The sequence below is a fragment of the Apodemus sylvaticus genome, chromosome 18, assembly GCF_947179515.1.
Source record: "Apodemus sylvaticus chromosome 18, mApoSyl1.1, whole genome shotgun sequence".
Classification (NCBI taxonomy): Eukaryota; Metazoa; Chordata; class Mammalia; order Rodentia; family Muridae; genus Apodemus; species Apodemus sylvaticus.
The window spans coordinates 51,763,416-51,783,880 of NC_067489.1; the positions used below are offsets into that span (position 1 = coordinate 51,763,416).

General features: G+C 40.2%; 1 protein-coding gene across 1 annotated transcript in view; it reads left to right on the forward strand.

The window, feature by feature from the left end:
* The first annotated feature begins 889 nt into the window (after window positions 1–889).
* The window catches only part of Vegfc (vascular endothelial growth factor C), a 104,169-nt gene continuing 84,593 nt past the window's right edge, over window positions 890–20,465 (forward strand). The window contains exon 1 of the mRNA XM_052162076.1: window positions 890–1,647. Within this exon, the coding sequence (XP_052018036.1) occupies window positions 1,501–1,647 (147 nt within the window). The 5' untranslated portion in view covers window positions 890–1,500. The remainder of the gene's footprint in view (window positions 1,648–20,465) is intronic.

The following is a 20,465-nucleotide window of genomic DNA, read 5'->3' on the forward strand; positions in this document are numbered from 1 at the left end:
TTGAAGTAGCTTAAGTGGAACTTCTGCCATCGCCCACCGACCAACCGAGGAAAGCCGTTGCTATCTCCAGAAGAACCGAAAAGCCCCTCGGTGCTTTTCCAGTGAGCAAAGGCAGTCTCTGTAGTTTTCTCTTTCAGCGTATACATTGTCCCATTCACCCTCTTTCTCCTGTGAACGGAAGGTACATCTTGCAGGAATTGTTTGGGTGTGTCTCTTTCAGTGTTCTTCAAGATTCTGGCCCATCTGTCCATCTGCTGGAAGTTTAGATCTTCCTGAAGATCACTAAGATCACAGCATGAATCTCAATAGATTGCCCTGTTCTCTGAGACATCCTGCACTGCATTGCTTTCTGGCTTCAAGAAACCCAGAAAACAGTGGAGGTGGTGGTCCTGGGAAGGGCACTATGGCCCCAAAGGTCTCTGCTATACTGATGACCTTATCTCTGAAGTGTTTTAGAACTCTCGGGCTGGTTCCAAACTTCTCAGGTATCTAAGTATAAAGAATGCACAGAGTAGGACTTTACCACAAGGGGTTGCCAGGACCAAAGCGTGCATCTCCTACCCACTGGTACCTGGTCCTTCCCCCCCATCTTTCTAGCAGCTGAGCTCAGTGATGTGGCCTCTAAAACTGGTCCTACAGAGAGATCCAGCCCCCAGACTTAACTTGAGCCCCTTCCCCCACCCCCTCCCCGCCAGCAGAGCCCAGAGAGAAGGGCAGAGAAAGGGAAAGCGAGGAGAGTGGATGGAGGTGGGGCTGGAGGAAAGCGTGGGGCTGGAGGGAGCGAGCTTCCGAGGGAAAGAGAGGGGAGGGCACACTGGGCTCGGCACGCTCCCTCCCTCTGTCCGCTTTCTCTCACATAAGCGCAGGCAGAGGGCGCATCAGTCATGCCCTGCCCCTGCGCCCGCCGCCGCCGCCGCCACCACCGCCACCGCTCGGCCCCGCGCGCGCAGGAGGCTCGAGCGCCCGGGAGCTCGCGGGCCTCGCCGCCGCCGGGCGCCCCCGCCGCCCTCCTCCCGCCCCCCAGGCTCCGCCGCCGCCACCGCCTTCTCCCGCGGCTCCCGCGGCCCGGCTCCTTTCACTTCGGGCGAGGGGAGGGAGGAGGGGGGACGAGGGACCCGAGGGCTCCTCGGGACGAGTGGAACATCGCGGGGTGACTGGGCTTAACCCCCCCCCCCCAACTTCTTTGCAAAACGCCCAAAACAAAACCGCGATCGGCGGAGCCGGCCCCCGGCGCCCTCGCTTCACCTCGCCGGCCGCCACCGAGGGCAGTTCGGATGTCCGGTTTCCTGTGAGGCTCATACCTGACACCCAGAGCCTCTCCCCGGCGCGGGCTGCCATATCCGAGGGCAAAAGTTGGGAGCCGCCGAGCCCCGGGAGACGCTCGCCCAGGGGGGGTCCCTGGGAGGAAAGCACAGGACTGGGACGTGGAGCGGACCTCAGCCTCGCGCCCCAGCCTGCGCCAGCCAGCGGACCGGCCTCCCTGCTCCCGGTCCATCCACCATGCACTTGCTGTGCTTCTTGTCTCTGGCTTGTTCCCTGCTCGCCGCTGCGCTGATCCCGGGTCCGCGCGAGGCGCCCGCCACCGTCGCCGCCTTCGAGTCCGGACTGGGCTTCTCCCAAGCTGAGCCCGACGGGGGCGAGGTCAAGGTAGGTGCAAGGGACCCCGTCGGGTTGGGCTGAGGATCCGAGGCTCCCAAGCCCTAGACTGTGTGTGGGCTTGGCTTTACTGGTTGTACAGGGAACCTGCCGTGGAGAGTGTGTGCATAATTATTTATTTAACCTTTGGATCCAAAGTTAGAGATTGGTGCACGCTTTCTTGGAGCAAAGTTTCTCTTCCTTTTTTTTTCCCCCACTGAAAAGCTGTTACTAGAAAAGAAAGCAACTTAGAGGAGAGAAGGGCCCAAAGAGGTGTTCAGTCACGCAGATTCCTTCTCCTTCACAGTGGTCTCCTGCCAACAGGGGAGTTTGCACCCTGCCCTGGTGGCATGGCTCCAGAGAGAATTTCATTGCTGTAGGAAATGCTTTTCTTTTCCTGGCTGGTTTTGCACTCCAAAGAGCTTCTGGGGTGTGTGACCAGACAACGGAGGTTTATGCTTGCTCCTGGAGTTTGTATAGCAGGAGCCCCGGGTTCTGTGAGCTAGTTTGGAAAAAGTGTAAGTAAATTTAGAAACTGGGCTTAAAGGTTTGGATCTCAAAATTAACTTGAACTTGGTCAAATCTAAGATGTAACAGAGATTGGAATCTTTGAAATCATAGCCAAGTGAGACTTTTTCTTCAACTTTATCAACTCCGTTCTTAAACCCTGGCTATAAGATACTAAAAGTCGAAGTATCGATTTGTTTGTTTTATTTTGTTTTTAAGTAAAATAGCACCTCTCCTAAACACGTTAAGGGGCTTTTGAAGACATTCCGATTCTCTGACTCAGTTCTTATCTTGTGTAAGTCTCACTTGAACCTTCTAAAGAATATGTTTATAACATCTTAAAGTTTGGCATAGTAGTTGAGATCTTGAAGTCCTGAAAAAGTTTCGTGTTTAAGGGACTACGAAGCGCCCTGGCTGGAAGCAGGCTGAAGTGGATTATTGTAGCCGACTGACTGCAAGTGGGGAGGAAAAAAAGAAGGGGGTGTGTTACTCTCAACTTTCAGTTGACTTTATTGGTGAACATACACAGACTGTGCAGAGGTCAAATCACCTTCCCTGGAAGGTTTGTCTGGGATAAACTTTAATACAGACAAGACTAGGTTATAAAATATCAAATGCCATTTACATTTGATAAAAATACAAATACCAGATTTGCAGCCCATGGTGAGAACTGCAACATTCAGCACACGCTTATTATTATAAGTACAACGATGAGACCATCATCGTGTCTAAATGCTACAGAAGTATAGCACAGGACAGGATCGCACTTCCTGTAATTCGAGCCCTTGAATTTTGCCAGACCTATTCACTTTCTGCCTCTGCAAATTCAAACTGATATACTTGCGACTTAGTCTGACAACATCACCATCGCCTATGATAACTGGGCTTTGATTTACAGTAGGAAAGTGTGACGCATTGAGATAAATGAGAAGCATTTCCCGATAGGCCAATAGTTTATACGAGAAGTCTGTCACTTCTAGGTCGGTCCCGAATGACTACCAGAGTGTGGATGCCTGTATTTGTGTTGGAGAGCTCAATGGTGTGTTCTAGGAGTTAGAAAGTTGTAGAATAAAACCAAGTTCCTTCATTTTTATTCTGGGCTCTTCTCATTGGTAGGTCATTAAACGTCTCATTTTCTCTGAAAAATTGTTCGCAAAAGTTTCTTTTCGTATTTAGCCATCTTTTAAATATTGTAGGTTGAATAAGAATTTGGTATGTAATAGGACTTTTTTTTCTATATCTATCAGAGGAAACATTATTTTATGTGTTTGAATTTCATGAGTAGTATACTTGTGCTTACTGAACCTTTCCTTACTGGGTAAATAGGACTTTGACAGCTTGTTTTACTGATGCCTTCAGGGAAACTGTATCCTTGCTATGAAACTTGCACCCAGTGACCCAACACTGGTGTGAAGACTCCATGTTTCCCCCTAGTGGGCTTTCAAGGAACTTCAATTAGCAAGTATTGGAGAACTGGAAGTTGTTAGTTTAAACCCCAAGAAAGTATTTCACAAAATATATACAGGATGTCAATGATACATAGAATTAACTCGTACAAAAGTTTGTTAATTAATAAAGAGCCATGTAGCAACTTAGAATTCACAATATAGTAAAGCCAATAAGCTATAAAGCAATGTTCAGGATCCAGTCTTTTTTGTGGTACCCAAGGTTGTACAGACAATTGGAAGTGAATTTAGTAGATTCCTCTTTCTATTTTTTCATGGCTGTATGATTTAATGAAAAGTCCTAAAATATTTTCTGAAGGATGTTAATGTCAACAGATCGGGGTCAGAAAACTAAGGCAACTGTAAGCTGTGGGTATAAAAGAAACATTCAAAACTTGTTATCAAACTAATGAAAGCTGTTGATCTCAGAAAGAACACCTGATCGCGATATCTAATAATGTGCAGTCTCAGTTTGGGTAGAACGTACTCTGCTTATTCAGAGTTGAAGAACTTAATTTTATGAAAGGCATTGGCTTATGACAAAAAGTAAGTGAGAAGGAAGACATACCTCATACAGTCTGTAGTTATAACACATTTTTACCTTTTATTGAGAATATTTTCTTCCTCATATAAGATATCTTGATTCCCATGTCCCCTCCCTCTACCCCTTGCAGTTCCTCTCAGTTCGCGTTCTGTCTGTTATTAGAAAGCAAACAGGCTTCTATGGGAATAACAAGAACATGGAATATAATAAGGTAAAACAAGAGCGAACACATAGGGACTGGAAAACAAAAGAAAAGAAGGCAAACAAATAAACAAATAAACTGAAGGGGAGGAGCCCAAGAGAAGGCACAAGAAAGAGATTAAAATAAATAAATAGGCCGGGCATTTCACTATGAGACAGGGAAGCTACAAAGATGCCAATAAGCTTGCCATCTGTAAGCCATGTACTGCTGGGCGGGCATCCTACCCTTGAGAGTCCTTTGCTTATTCTGGGGTTGGGAAAGGGTCCTGTGTACACTTTTCCTTTCACCTCTTGAACCTCATCTAGTGCAGGCTCTGTGGATACTGTTTCAATCTCTGTGGCGTCATATGTGTTTGGATCATGTTGATTTAGAGCGTTTTTGTTTCTTGTCGTCCTCCTCCATCTGGTTGGCTCTTACTCTTTCAGGGTTCCCTGAGCCCTCAGACGAGGGATTTGATGGAGACACCCCATTTAACGGCTGCATGTTTCAAGGTCTCTTTCTCTTGGTATAGTATCTGGCTATCAGTGTCTGTACTTGCTCTAGTCTGTGGCGGGAGGAAGCGTCTCTGATGATGGCTGAGCAAGGCACTGATCCTATTTGTCCTTCTGTGTAGCCGTCAGACTTTTAAAACACAGTATTGTTTTTCCTTTGACAATTTTGTTGTGTATACATCGCAGTTTGCTTATACCCCCCTCTACTCCGCCTTTCAACTCCTTACAGAACCCCCTTCCCCAAATTTCATGTTTTCTTAATTTGTTCTTGAATGAGTGTGTTGTGCAAAATACCTACATCTTTACATATTTTGGTGTACAATAGACTAGGTTTTCTTTATCCATTTTAAATAAGTCTATGTATGTTTTAGTTTGTTATTTATGGTGTCAACTAAATCAATGACAGTGCTTTTCAAAGTATCATATGTGTGCCTACACCAGGATTCCCTAGAGGACACTGTTTTCTTTTAACCCGATACCAAATAAACTGGGATTTGGTTAAAAAGATACACTTGAACTAATTATCTTCACAGTAAAAGTACTGGATGGTCCTTTAGAATGACTAACTTCTTTAGTTTTTAACATAGTCTTCATGTTATTGATCTGCTTGTGAAGTGATATGTCATGCCGAGGTCATCTTAAAAGATATGCCATTTTTTTCTTTTTGTTTTCTTTGGGCGGGGTGTTTACCATTAAAGTGAAATAGTCAAGACAAATTATCATCTATTATTATGAAGTTGGCATTAAACCATTTTGTATGTTTTGAAGTTTGGGAGAGACTCATCAGTGTGGCTATTTGATCTTGGAGCTTTGACAGAAGAGCATGAGTTGTAATTCAAAGTACATTTTTAATAAATGAATTCACCCAAACCAGAACTATACATGCTCTTTAGGATCGGGCGGAGACATGAGAGGGCAAATAGAACACGTTTGGAGCTTTGAGGTGGTGAGAATTATATAGGAGTCACAGCAGTGATTTCTCCTAAGTTCCAAGATGTTCGGATAGCTAGAATTCTGAGCATTGTCTCACCAGCCAGATTCCAGGATTTCAGCTGAACTCTGAGTCATGGGAGAAGGATTATTTATGATCTGAACAAAAAAAATAAGCAGACTATTGAAATCAATCATGAGATTGGAACGATGTCATAAAGACTTTTGCTTGGAGGTCCTCTAATTAAGAAGCAAAGGAATTATATTGACGGTGTCTCATGCATAGTCCCAGCAAGATAGAGACAGAGGGAAAAGATGGAGGAACTGTCCCAGGGGATGGGCCCATCAGTCTGGTGATTTGTTACTAGGAAAGTCAGATTAGGAGAGATTAATCCTGGTCTTGATGTTTTAGTCATAAGACAATATTCTTTACACTTGTAGAATCGGGCTATTTCACAGAAGAGGATGAGTAGCAGTGTCATTCTAACACCACTTAGGATACTATTAGGAATAAGACATATTTAGAAAAGCAAAATAAATCTCCTTCAAGAGTAAGCCCGTATAACCGCAGTTCTCATCATTCCTAATGCTGTGACCCTTTAATACCATTCCTCCTGTTATGGTGACCCCAGCCATAAACTTATTTCATTGCTACTTCATAACTACAATGTTGCTACTGTTATGAATCATAATGCAAATATCCTCATTTGAGTATGCAATCCATTGTGATGAAATCCTCAATGTGGTGGTGACCCTTGGGTTGAGAACCCTCTGCCTTAAAGGGACATAATTGTCTAGGGTCAGTAGGACTGAAGGCATGTAATAAGCATTTGACAATTGTTACTATAATTCCTATGAAGGATTAAGATTATGGTATATTGGTCAGTATTCAACATACAAAAATGTAATTTTATTCAAGTAACAAGACTGTGTACGTAGAAGTAATGCACATCCTTTAGTTGGAGCTTTCTCTCTAGTTCTGTGTTTTACTATCTATACTTCTTGGCAGGAAATAGCCCTCCCCCGCCCCCACCTCTTCCACGACACCAGAATTCTAGAATTAGAAATAAGAGACTTTTAATCTCTCATTACGGCATCCCACATCTCACATCAATTTCTGTGGGGAGTTTCGTGTTTGACTTCCTAGGAGTCCACTCTGAGGAGGGCAGGGATTTAGCTAAGGGAACACGGTAGGATCCTTGTTTAGTCTTCTAAATTTAGCTGATAGTTAAGGACAGATGTACAGCTGTAAAGCTTGATTCTCCTCAGAGTATACTATTGTTTTGTTTTTTCCTTCTCATTCTTCTATTAGGTTTTTGCTATTAATCTGTATGGGGCTCTGTTTATTGTTCTAAATGTGGTAAGACCTAGGAGAATGGAGTCAATGAATGAGGCCCGCTAATGTCTCATGAAATGGCCAACTTTACTCAGAGCATCAAACAGTGTTTACTCTGAGGGTTAGGAGGGTCACATGAGCAAAGTGTACAATCACATGGGAAAGCTGCACATGGTATAAACATGTTTTATCATAGAGTCATCCAGTTGTAACGAATACTCTGAAGTAAACTCACACCTAAGCACTCCACTGGTGTGTGGGGGGGTGTGCAGGGCACAAAAATCCATTCCAAGAACGATTCCATATTTTTGAAGAAACTGAGGTCACAAGACCCTTGTCTTGTGACAAGACAAGGAAACTTGTGAGTTTTCCACAAGCACTCAGAAATCTCACGAGACTCCGTTCTTGGTCTGTGTTCTGATAATGCTGGATATGTACATATACATCAAGCCCAATTTGTACACATAAAGCCCAAATTCACTCTTCTTTGGCTTTCACTTCTTTGTATTTCTTCTCAACCATGATTTCCTGATTGATAACCAATTTTCATGTCACACTGTGAAGATTATTTTAGGACACAGTTAATTACTGGCTCCTTTTTAGGTCTATAGTTTTTATTCCTATCCTTCATGGATCTGAGAAGGCTTAGCATGGTAGAATTGGGCCATATAGCTCTTGAGGCAGAGATATCGTCACTTTGCAACCTGGATGCTTGGCTCAGCTATGACTGGCTTGAGGAGAACTTGGTGCCTGGTGTGTTGGGGATTGGACCTGCTGGCTTAGGTCTTGCGTTAGCTGCTCCACATTTACACTGTCCTCCAACTACTCCTTATATACTGAGAGTAAGAGTGACTACCAATGAATTTCACCATCCCCAAAACCTTTTTAGACCCTTAGCACTGCTATGCTCTCATAATCTAATGTCATTGTGCTTTTCACTGCATCTCCGTAGATGGCTGTCATGTCACATTAAAAAAAGACAAACATGCCCAGTTTTCTGAGGAACTGCCAGACTGATTTCCAGAGTGATTGTACCATCTTACAATCCCACCAGCAGTGGAGGAGTGTTCCACTTTCTCCACATCCTAGCCAACACCTGCTGTCTCCTGAGATTTTAACCTTAGCCATTCTGACTAGTGTGAGGTGAAATCTCAGGGTTGTTTTGATTTGCATTTTCCTAATGACTAATGATGTTGAACATTTCTTAAGATGCTTCTCAGCCATCTGAATTTCTTCAGGTGAAAATTCTGTTTAGCTCTGTACCCCATTTTTCATAGGGTTATTTGGTTCTCTGGGGTCTAACTTCTTGAGTTCTTTGTATATATTGGATATTAGCCCTCTGTTGGATATAGGGTTGGTGAAGATCTTTTCCCAATTTGTTGGTTTCCATTTTGTCCTTTTGATGGTGTCCTTTGTCTTACAAAAACTTTGTACTTTTTTGAGGTCCCATTTGCCAATTCCAAAGGACCCTGCTATACCACTCCTGGGCCTATACCCAGAGGATTCCCTGGCATGCAATAAGGACACATGCTCCACTATGTTCATAGCAGCCTTATTTATAATAGCCAGAAGCTGGAAAGAACCCAGATGTCCCTCAGTGGAGGAATGGATACAGAAAATGTGGTATCTTTACACAATGGAATACTACTCAGCAATTAAAAACACTGAATTCATGAAATTTGTAGGCAAATGGCTGGAACTGGAAAATATCATCCTAAGTGAGGTAACCCAATCACAAAAGAATGCACATGGAATGTAATCACTGATAAGTGGATATTAATTATCCCAAAGGCTCTGAATACTCAAGACACAATTAGAATAACAAATGACTCTCATGAAGAAGAAAGGAGAGGGCCCTGATCCTGGAAAGGCTTGATCCAGCATTGTAGGGGAGTACCAGGACAGCGAAATGGGTGGGTGGTGATTGAGGAATGGGTGGAGAGAAGAGGGCTTATGGGACATATGGGGAGGGGGGGAACTGGGAAAGGGGAAAGCATTTGGAATGTAAGCAAAGAATATAGAAAATTTTAAAAAAGGCAAGCATTAAGACGTGAATTACATAACCAGAAATACTAGCAGTACTTTAATGCTGGGGAATGGGGTGGTGATCCTCTTGTGTATGTGGGACCTCCTGTGTGTTTTGATCATATTAATTTAAAGGACTTCAGATTCTTGGTGTCCTCCATACCCTCTAGCTCTTAACAACCTTTCTGCCTCCTCTTCCACAGGGTTCTGTGAGCGAGGGGAGGGATTTGATGGGGTCATCCCATTTACTGATGAGTATTCTAAAGTCTCTCACTCTCTGCATGACATCTGGCTGTGGGTCTTTGTATCTGGTTCCAAGTGTTGCAGGAAGAAGCATCTCTGATGATGGCTGATCATGGCTCTGGTTCTATTTGTCTTTCTTGGTAGCTATCAAACTTGTTTAAAAACGTTTTTGTTTTGTCTTTGAGAATTTTATTCATGTGTACAATGTATTTTGCTGATATTTTGATTTGTGCAGGTGCCGTTGTCTATGCTTGTCCATACCGGCAGAGGTCAGAGGACCATCTTGGTGTCTTCTTGACTCAATCTCTACTTTTTTTTTTTTGGAAATAGTATTTCTTAGTGAATTTGGAGCTCATACATTTCATGAGGGTATTTGTTTCAGAATCCAGGGTCACCTGCCTAGGTTTGCAAGTGGACTCTGCTATGCCTGGCTTATTATGTGCATACTCTGGTTCAAAATCAGATTTTTATACCTGGGCGATAGCCACATTACTGACAGCTAGTTCCCCATCTCAAGAATAGTCTTTTATGGTTGTTTTGATTTTCTTTTTCACGAGAAAGGGGAACCTTTGCAACACCTTTATGAAAGATGCATGGTCTTATCACCTTTCAGAATCTATAATTCTTCTGCTCACTGCAGCAGTATGCAAAAACACAGAGCAGAACATGTTATAGCCATCAGGGGTAAGTAGTTACACTTATTTATGAATAAACATGAACTTTGTTCTGGCCTTTACCACTTGCTGCACTTTGACTAAAAATAGATCTTAGGTGGTCAGAATTTGTCTGCCGTCCTGTCATCTTGCCAGTCTGTCCATCTGATTAACTGAATAAGGGTTTATGTAGCCTAGGATGTCCTGGAACTCTGTACATTCTGGGATGACCATGAACTAACTCTCTTTTGCCTCTTGAGTGATGGGATTACAGGCCTTCGTCACAATGTTTGCTGTATAAATGTCCCGACTTAGAGATATATTGAAAGAGCAAGTGCTTAGCCAGGGTCCTTGCAAAAATTTCTAATAGATTTTCTTTTTTTGAAATTTGTAATGTGTTTATGTGTGTGTGTGTGTGTGTGTGTGTAAAACAAACAAACCAACAACAGATGGCTTTACATGTCTAATGAACCTTTCCAAATAAGAGGGTTGAGGAAGAACAAATGTTGGTTGGCAAGAACCACACCCCTTCTTCAATGTGTGTTGTCATCTTTCAAAAACTGCATTTCTACTAGAAGATATGCATTGTTGTTATTTGCTGAGCTGACCTTTTTCCTATGTAAGTGCAGGTTCAAGTTTATGTAAACTGGGAGTTAAGGAACCATTGATTTTTCAAGTTAGAAAAAAAATGGATACTGCAAAGAACTTTGAATAACAAGGAAAGCTAATGGGTTCAATTTGTATTGAAATTCTAAACTTCACAACAAATGCTTTAGGTTTGTAGTTCTTTTTCTGCAATATAAATGTTCAGTTCATATCCTTCATGTAGTTATGAAAACAGTAATTGTTGAATTGTTTGGTTTTGTTGGACATTTGTGATAAAATCTATCTTAAAATACTTCTCTTTTTTTTGGTCAATTTTCATGTTTCTTTTATGGACACTGCCCTGGTAGCTTTCAGGGATAGGGTTCACGTCATTTAATGGTTTTCAGTAGACTTTATCTTGGTATTTATTTTACCTTAAATCTTAATTTCCGAATTGTCTTTTTCCTCTCATGTAAAGCTTAAGGTCTTACATGGTGAAAGCTCCGCCCAGGCTTGTCTTTTCCTCTGCCTGAAGAGGCCCTGCCCCATGCTTTAGACTCAGAAGAATAGTGTTGTCTTAGTCATGGTTTCTATCCCTGCACAAACATCATGACCAAGAAGCAAATTGGGAAGGACAGGGTTTATTTAGCTTACACTTCCATGCTGCTGCTAATCACTAATGGAAGTCAGGACTAGAACTGAAGCAGGTCAGGAAGCAGAGGCTGATACAGAGGCCATGGAGGGATGTTTCTTACTGGCTTGCTTCTCCTGACTTGCTCAGCTTGCTTTCTTATAGAACCCAAGACTACCAGCCCAGGGATGGCCCCACCCACAAGGGACCCTCCCCCCCCCCATCACTAACTGAGAAAATGCCCCACAGCTGGATCTCATGGAGGCACTTCCCAACTGAAGCTCCTTTCTACGTGATAACTCCAGCCTGTGTCAAGTTGACACACAAAACCAGCCAGTACAAGCTCCTACATTTTCATTTGTAACCTGTTGAAGTCTCAGAACAGCCAAAGGCAGAATTGCCTAGAAAGAAATTTAAACAGTGGAGAGTGGGGTGGGCTCTATGATACTTATTGTGGCTAGCCACACTCACACCCTGGCGGTGTCTCATACTGCCTGAGGGACAACCCAGGTTAGCTTCCTTGCAAATAAAGGTAACAAAGTGCCTCACTGTATCTTTGAACTTATAGAGTCTATAGATAAGTCATAGACGGATGGATTAGCACTATTAGTAATAGATGCTTAGCTTTCAATGATATAATGTTTTGGCTTCATGATTAGGGGAGAAAAACCAAAGCATACGTTATGCCATGGGCATATGAAGTAGCTCTGATTGTCTAGAGCATTAAAAACAAATTTATTGCATATTATGTATGATAAACTATCCTAAGAGGTTATGAATGTATACTGCCAATTGTTTAGATGAAAGCCACACATGTACTGCTTAGTCTATGTTTTCATCTGTGCTGGGTGCCTGCTTTTTTGTCTGCCCTTGGAAGAGAAGTGACAGCCCTGGCAATAGAAAACAAAACCAACTGAGACATACAGTGTGCCTCACCTGAAGTGAGTCTTATTAGGATCTTTTGGATAAAAGTACACTGGATCACATGGCAATAGTATTGTTTCATATAATTTTAAATGGACTCAGCTTAAAGATATAGACATTAAATTTGTTTAGTAATGAAGTCTGTATACTCAGGAGGCAAGGTCAGAAGAAGCTAAATCTGAAGCCAGTGTAAGCTACATTGTGCCCTCATATTTTAAGAACAGGACAAATCCAAATAATATTCTTTAATAAAACATGCTAATTATAAATATACTAATATGCTACTTCAATATGTAGACATCTAAAATCCCTACAAAATTACTACATGTGCTGATAAATGTTGCAAATCTAAGATTAAATCAGTGCATATTGCCTAAAATTTTAAAGTGCAATTTTATCAAAGAAAGTAAGAAAACTGAGTAAAACTTTCATGCAGGAGTCAAACTTATGTGCATTTGCTTAGAAAAGTGAGTTTTAATTGCTCCTTTGGGACTGTCTTCCTAAATGCCAACTAGCACAGGTTATACCTTTCTATTGTTGAGTTTTAGATGAATAATAGAATTGAACCTTCTTTTAAAAGTCTGGTTTACCTCCCTGGCTCTAAATGTACGCAAAATACCACACTTGGTTTCATTTGATGGCTCTATTAAGTTATCAGTCTATACTACAACCTGCATGATTCCATGTGTCCACAGTGTGGTACTGAGCATTGAGGTATGTGAGTGGTCAGGAAAAAAACAATTAAAAATAAAAGACATCCACTTGCCTAAGAATTTCATGAGTTAATTATTTTTAATAGCTGAGTAGTATTCCATAGTGTAAATATACATCATTTTCTGTATCCATTCCTCCGTTGAGGGACATCTGGGTTCTTTCCAGCTTCTGGCTATTATAAATAGGGCTGCTATGAACATAGTGGAACAAGCGTCCTTATTACATGATGGGGAATCCTCTGGGTATATGCCCAGGAGTGGTAAACAGGGTCCTCCCATAGTATCATGCCCAGTTTTCTGAGGAACCACCAGACTGATTTCCAGAGTGATTGTACCAGCTGGTAATCTCACCAGCAGTGGAAGAGTATTCCTCTTTCTCCACAGCTTTGCCAGCATCTGCTGTCATCTGAGTTTTTGATCTTAGCCATTCTGACTGGTGTGAGGTGAAATCTCAGGGTTGTTTTGATTTGCATTTCTGTGATGATTAAGGATGTTGAACTTTTCTTTAGGTGTTTCTCAGCCATTTGATATTCCTCAGGTGAAAATTCTTTGTTTAGCTCTGTACCTCATTTTTAATAGGGTTATTTAGCTCTCTGGAGTCTACCTTCTTGAGTTCTTTGTATATATTGGATATTAGCCCTTTGTTGGATGTAGGGTTAGTAAAAATCTTTTCCCAATTTGTTGATTACCATTTTGTCCTTTTGACAGTGTCCTTTGCCTTACAGACACTTTGTAATTTTATGAGGTCCAACTTGTCAATTCTTGATCTTAAAGCATGAGCTATTGGTTTTCGGTTCAGGAAATTTTCCCCTGTGCCCATGTGCTCAAGGCTCTTCCACAGGTTTTTTTTCTATTAGTTTCAGTGTGTCTGGTTTTATGTGGAGGTCCTTAATCCACTTGGACTTGAGCTTACTACAAGGAGATAAGAATGGATCGATTTCTTATCCTGAGTGAGGCAAACCAATCACAAAAGAACACTCATGGTATGCACTCACTGATAAGTGGATAGTAGCCCAGAAGCTCAGAATACCCAAGAAACAATTCACATATCAAATGATGCCCAAGAAGAAGGAAGGAGAAGCCCCTGGTCCTGGGAAGGCTCAGTGCAGCAATGTAGGAGAATACCAGGACAGGGAAACTGGAAGGGGTTGATTGGGGAACAGGGGAGGGAAGAGGGCTTATGGGACTTTTGGGGGAGGGGGGTACAGGAAAGGGGATATCAGTTGAAATGTGAATAAAGAATATATCGAATAAAAAAATAAAAATTAAAAATTAAAAAAATAAAAGACGCCAATCGCTTTGTAAGCCTAATGATCAGCCATGAAAGCATATATATGTAACATTATACAGAATAATCAGGTTATATTAAGTATATAAGAATGCATTTGTATTCACTCACACACATATATGTATCATCAAGAATAAAGAGGCCATACAAAATAAGTGGACTGTACATGTCTGAACTCTAGATGTGTTCTTGAACCTAGTTATTTTATTGAGATCCTGACACAGATGTTCATTGGAATATTTTAGGGCTTTTTAATCAGATATCATTAATCAGTCATACTTCTAAACAGAATAAGGTAGCTACTCATCTTATAAATGAATGAACACATTGACAATATACTATGCATATATGTGTGACTATACATGTACTGGTATCGTCTTAAAAATTTTTGAATTTTAATATCAAGATTAAAATATCACCTAAGCTACTGGGCGGTAGTGGTGCACACCTTTAATCCCAGCACTTGGGAGGCAAAGGCAGGTGGATCTCTGAGTTTGAGGCCAGCCTGGTATATAGAGTGAGTTCCAGGACAGCCAGGGCTACACAGAGAAACCCTGTCTCGAAAAAAAAAATCACCTAAGCACAAAAAATAAGCACTTACATGGAAACTTCACAAACATTCAGACTTTAGATTTTTCATAAAATAATTTTTCATAGTGATTTATTTTTTTTTTGTTTACGTATTGTTTTTCTCTTCTAAAATGCTGCCGTGCTTTATTTTATTCTATTTTATTTTATTTTAGTTTACTTTTTGGGACAAATCAGGATTAAAATAGCATTCTTTATTAAGTATTCTTTTACACGATGAGAAAGTTTTCAAGACCTCGACAATATCTTGGAATCTACCTTGCTAAAATCCTGGAAGAGCTTTAGAACAGAGTGAAGTAAAACAATGAGTGTGTATGTAAGTTCACCATGCCAAGACAAGCAGACATCTCTCCCACGGGAACTGACAAGCCATCCAGGAAGCTACTTATCTGCTTTCTCAAACAAGTAGTGTGAACTGTTTACAACCTTTTTCAAAAATGGCGAACCTAATTCTGTTGGTAGCAGCCCTATCTGTAACCTTTCGCCAAGGAAATGACTCTCTTTCTTTATTCTCTGTTTACACGTCAGTCAAGTCGATCCCTATTTCCATGTCCTCCTGACCAAAACAGAGTCCATAGAGATTGGCAATTTAAATCAGACTGGATCTTAAGTAAAATGTCTTGATTTTCTTTTAACTTGAGTGGCCACACAGCTGCCTGGTGTCCCATAATTGAGTCCCTATAATCTGTAAAACGCCTTGCTATTTCCGCTCGCTCAAAACGTTTCTTGGAAGTAGCCAGTTAATATCAAATACCAGATGTGGGTCTGTTTGAAACCACCATGGTTTACTTTACTACAGTATTATTGCCTAAGTGGAATACTTTTCATTCTTTTTCTCTATTTGTGCCTGTTGTGTGTATTTAGTTACTTTATTCTTTTTAAAGTCCTCTTCCAAGTTTATGTTTGGAAAAATGAACACTTACTTAGATTCATGTTTGCGTATGGGTCATCACATTAATGACACCCAGGAAAACAAACTAATCCTTTTGTCTTGTAGCCAGACTTTAGTTTTGAGAGGACAGTGATTCATTGTTTGTTCCCTTTCAGTCTCCTGACTTTCTTTTATTTTTTTAGTGTTTATCCATGCCAAGCTAGAAATTTAGGCCAAAATTATTCATGAGTCATGACTATCACACTTAACACAGGGCATCTGAAGCCGCTTTAGATACACACATTAAGCCAATAATGAAGTCATAGATTAAAGTAAGACTTTCCCTTCTCAAAACTGCTAGCAATGATACTTGATGTTTTGGAGACAAATTCTAATTTAGAAAAATACACCTTTGTGGTGTATCTACATGAGTACAGTATCATCCTGATACTGTTAGATGGTGCACCATGACAATGAGCTAGAGACAAGAAACTTCAGTGTGACTGCTAAATTCCAAGCTTATTTCACTCTTCAAATTCTTTTACAGCCGTCTTAGCTACTTTCCTGTTGCCATAATAAACTCCATGAGCAAAGGGACTTATAAAAGAAAACGTTTAATTTGGCTTAAAGTTTCAGAAGATTAGAATCCATGATGGAGTACAGGAACAGCTGAGAGCTCACATCTTGATCCACAACCACCAGGCAGAGATAGACACTGGAAGTGGCCAGAGGCTTTGCACACCTCAAAGCCTACTGTAGTAGCCCATCACCTTAGCAAGGCCACACCTCATAATTCTTTCCAAAGAGTTTTACCAAGGAGGGACCAAGTATTCAAAGATCCGAGCCTGTGGAGGCCATTCTCAAAGTACCATCTCCGTCATAAAGGTAAAGTGATGTTTCTATGGCCAACACATTGTACACTGAAGTGACTTTGTTTTGGTCTATCTGCCCTCTCTTCCTTTGCTTCCATTATTTCTTCCTATTTGCTTATGATTTGCTTGCCAACGTGTAGTGGATGCCATTGGGAAATGGTGAAAGCTTTTGAACTAGGAGTCTAATGAAAATGAATTAGGTTACTAAGGCCATTCCCTTATAGAGGAATTGCCCTACCCTTGGCATCCAGTTCTCCATCAAGATAGTGCTCTCTACTACACAGCATTATCTTCTGTTTTGCCACAGGCAAGACTGACAGAGCCAAGTGCTCAGGTGCTGAAACCTGAAAACCATGGGTCCAAATGAATCTTTTTCTACGTAAAGTGGGTCAGTTAAGTACTCATCAGAGGGACAGAAGCTGATTCATCCAAGGGCATGCTTCAAAGGATCTCTTCTAGTCCTCCTTTAGCAGACCATATCTGAAATTCAGTTTTTGCTCTCCTGTGCCATTTTTTTCATGACAGGACTTTCATGACCCCACTGAGAACTGTGGTGAGGCTTTGCTACTGTGTCAGTTCATAGCCACACTTCTTGCTGGGTTGGACAGCTTCCTCTTTCTAGGATCATCTCAGACCAGTAAACATTTAAGTTAAGCAAAGGAATGAATATACCTTAATTTTCAATGCAAATTAAAATATCTTACCAACTAAAGTTTTTATGCACTCAAGTTGTATTTTTGGTATTGAACTGAGCTATTATACAGTTATTGTATTTATTGTGTCTGTTGTGTATAAAAACTTGACTTTTGCTTAGTGAATGGGATTGATAAGTTTTAATAGACAGCTCAATAAAATGGGCAGTGACCAATAACCATTAATCAGAATTTTAATGAGTTTACAAAAAGGTACACATGCTTAAAACTCTTTAATTCTCAACAAAATGTTATCTAGATTTTTTTTAAGTGTAGATTTCAGTATGGTGACTGTCGATTTCACTCCAAATCAATGACCTATCTGTGTCTGAAGCTGTGTAGTTTTTACTTTAGAACACTGAAATACTATTTTCTGTAAAAGTTGAAGTTCAGTCTTTACAGAAGTGTTTGTCTAAGCTTAAGCTACTCTCATTTTAATTGATTTTTTTCTTCAAGGACTTTGTTCCTGTCTGGGTCCAGTATTTTTCTATTGGCTATAGGTTGTCTTTTCCTAAGTGCAGCAGGAAAAAAGTATGACTTAATGCCAGGATCATTGTGTGAAGGTGCTGTTGACTTCTAACGTAGAGCTTGTTGTTTGACTGTGAAGCAAAGTATCCTATTGGGCAATGTGCCCTTCATTATTCAAACGTATAATAACTTCTAAATCAAAATATCAGAGGCAAAGAAGTCTTCCTCTGTAGTCCATTTCAATGTTTCTTTTAATGTTATATTTAATTCTAGTATACTATTTTGCCATTAAATATTTTAAGTAGGCTTCAAGTTATTTTAAAATAACTAAAGGGGGAGGTTCAGATATTGGATGTGTACAAAGGCCACATTACATGCATCAAGGTCAGAGGACAGCTTTGGGGGTCAGTTCTCATCTCCAAGCCTTTTAAGTCAGAGTTATTCTTATGTCTACTATGCAGTATACTCCACGTTGGCAGGTGGTTAAGCTTCAAGTCAATTCTCCTTCCTCTAACTACCATCGCACCAAACTTGAAAGCTCTGGAATTATAGATGCAAGTCAGGAAGTCATTCCATCACCCCATCAAGTGATTTTGCTTTATGTATGTATGTGTGTATGTATGTATGTATTTGTATGTATGTATGTTTATTTGTTTGTTTGTTTATGTGACTTCTAGAGATTGAACAATGCTTAGGCTTCCATTCAGAGAAGCATTTGAGAAGTATCAGGAGGTGTGACTTTGTGGGAGGAGGTGTGTTACTATTCTTGGAGATTTCCAAAGTCCATGCCATTCCTAGTTAGAGCTCTTTTCCTTCTCTATGTACATCAGATAGAAGCTTTCAGCTTCTGCACTAGCATTATACTTTCCTATCTGCTGCTCCCTACCATACATAACAGACTAACCTCCTGAAACTGTAAGCAAGACCCCAGTACACTGCCTACTGTAAGTTGTCTTGGCTGTGGTGTCTCTTTACAGCAACTAGTTTAGAAGCGTAACTAAAACACAGTTTCAATGCTTTTACCCACCAGCTATTTTATTGTTCCCAAATTGTTTTCCCTAATTACAGAATAGCTGTGTCCATCGCTGCCAGAATGTTTTATTACTTATGCATCTGTCCGTTTGTCTGTCTGTCTATGTATATATATATATATATATATATATATATATATATATATATATATATATATATGTCTTCGTAAAATACATGGAAATATATATTAAAAAAGTTTTCTAATCAATTTGAGTTCTAACTTAAATTCTTTTGGAAGTTTTTTTATTATTATATTTCCATCTCTAATTATGAAAGTTTTTTTTATTATTTTGGCTCACAATTGATACATATCTTTGAGGAATTTGATTTTAATGCAGTATTAGCTGGCCTTATGACTTGAAATCTTCATTACATGTAGAGTAACCTCCAGCACAGAACTTTGTTTCTATAAAGTCAACATTAGAAGTCTAAAAATAATCATGCATTTTAACTCTGTGATGTATTGTAAGGGACATATTCAGTCTTTGATAATAGCATATGATTTGTTAAAATTTTGTCAGACTGATTTGTTTAATCATAGCAATTGAAAAAATGAGCAAGTTTTAGAAATGTCTGAAATGAACTGAAGAATTCTCAGGAACTGGAAGGTTTAGTTCCTATGCGTGTAGATCAGATGGTGTTTTGTGTAAATCAGATGGTGTTTTGAATCTGAGCTGTTGTTTTTGCAGCAGGGGCCTGCAAAACTTGGTAACTTATTTAAAAGTTATCAAGTCCTTAGATGTTAAAAAAAAAATCCTGTAACTCTTAACAAGGTAGATTACTAAGTCATCAGTTTTAAATCACTAATTCCTAATTCAACACTTCAAGATGCTGCAGTGCTCAATTTGCTTTTCTGGCTTGTTGCTGGAAAAGTAATTGATTTACGGCATGTTGATGATGACTTTTCTTTCAAATAGTATTTCTTGTCTGAAGGTACTACTTCCTTATTTGTTCTTTCCCAAAGCGTTTTTTAAAATTATTTTTATTTAGTGTATCTTATGTTCATACACATTTTGCTTGTATATATAACCTGTGTGTTTGCTTCCCACAAAGAACAAACATGGGCTCAGAATCCCTAGGACTGGGTTTTCAGGCACTGGGGAGCACTCTGGAATAGCAGGCAGTGCTCTAACTGATGAGCTAGCCCTAGAAATATGTTTTCTCTTTACTAAAGACTAATTGCAACACAGTTGAGTAGTTGAAGCTTCCGAGCAATGCCCCCTACAGGGACTCTGCACTTGCCACAGTCACAGCTAGACCATCTGCAGGGCAAGCCACATTGTCCTTTGTCCGGCATGTTATTTTTTCCTTTCCCTTTTTTGTTTTGATTAAAATATAACATTTTTGTGACTATAATTATGGATACAATAATACCTTATTTAAAAGTTATCAAGTTCTTAGTTTTTTAGGCCTTTTCTAAAACCATAATTCAGTATCAGTTAAACTAAGCAAAGGAAGCAGATCTTTGAGTACACGTTGTCTGTAAGGTAGAGACTGTCCATGTACCCAAGAATGGCCTTTTATTTCTGCCGTGCACTTTATAACATTTGTCACTGTACTTAGCAAGTAATGGTTGCTCTTGCTTTTCCAGTGTTTAGGTCTTAAATAAAACCTGGAGGAAACAATTCATGTGATTCAAAAAAAGATAAGTAATTTATGTGGTAAAGATTTTTAAAGGTTAAAACTAATCCTGTCTGTATGTTAAATAACAAGCACCAAGTAGGAGATAATAGAACAATACTAAGTACTCTATCCATAGCCTAAAGCATTGATAAAAGCACACCCTTCAA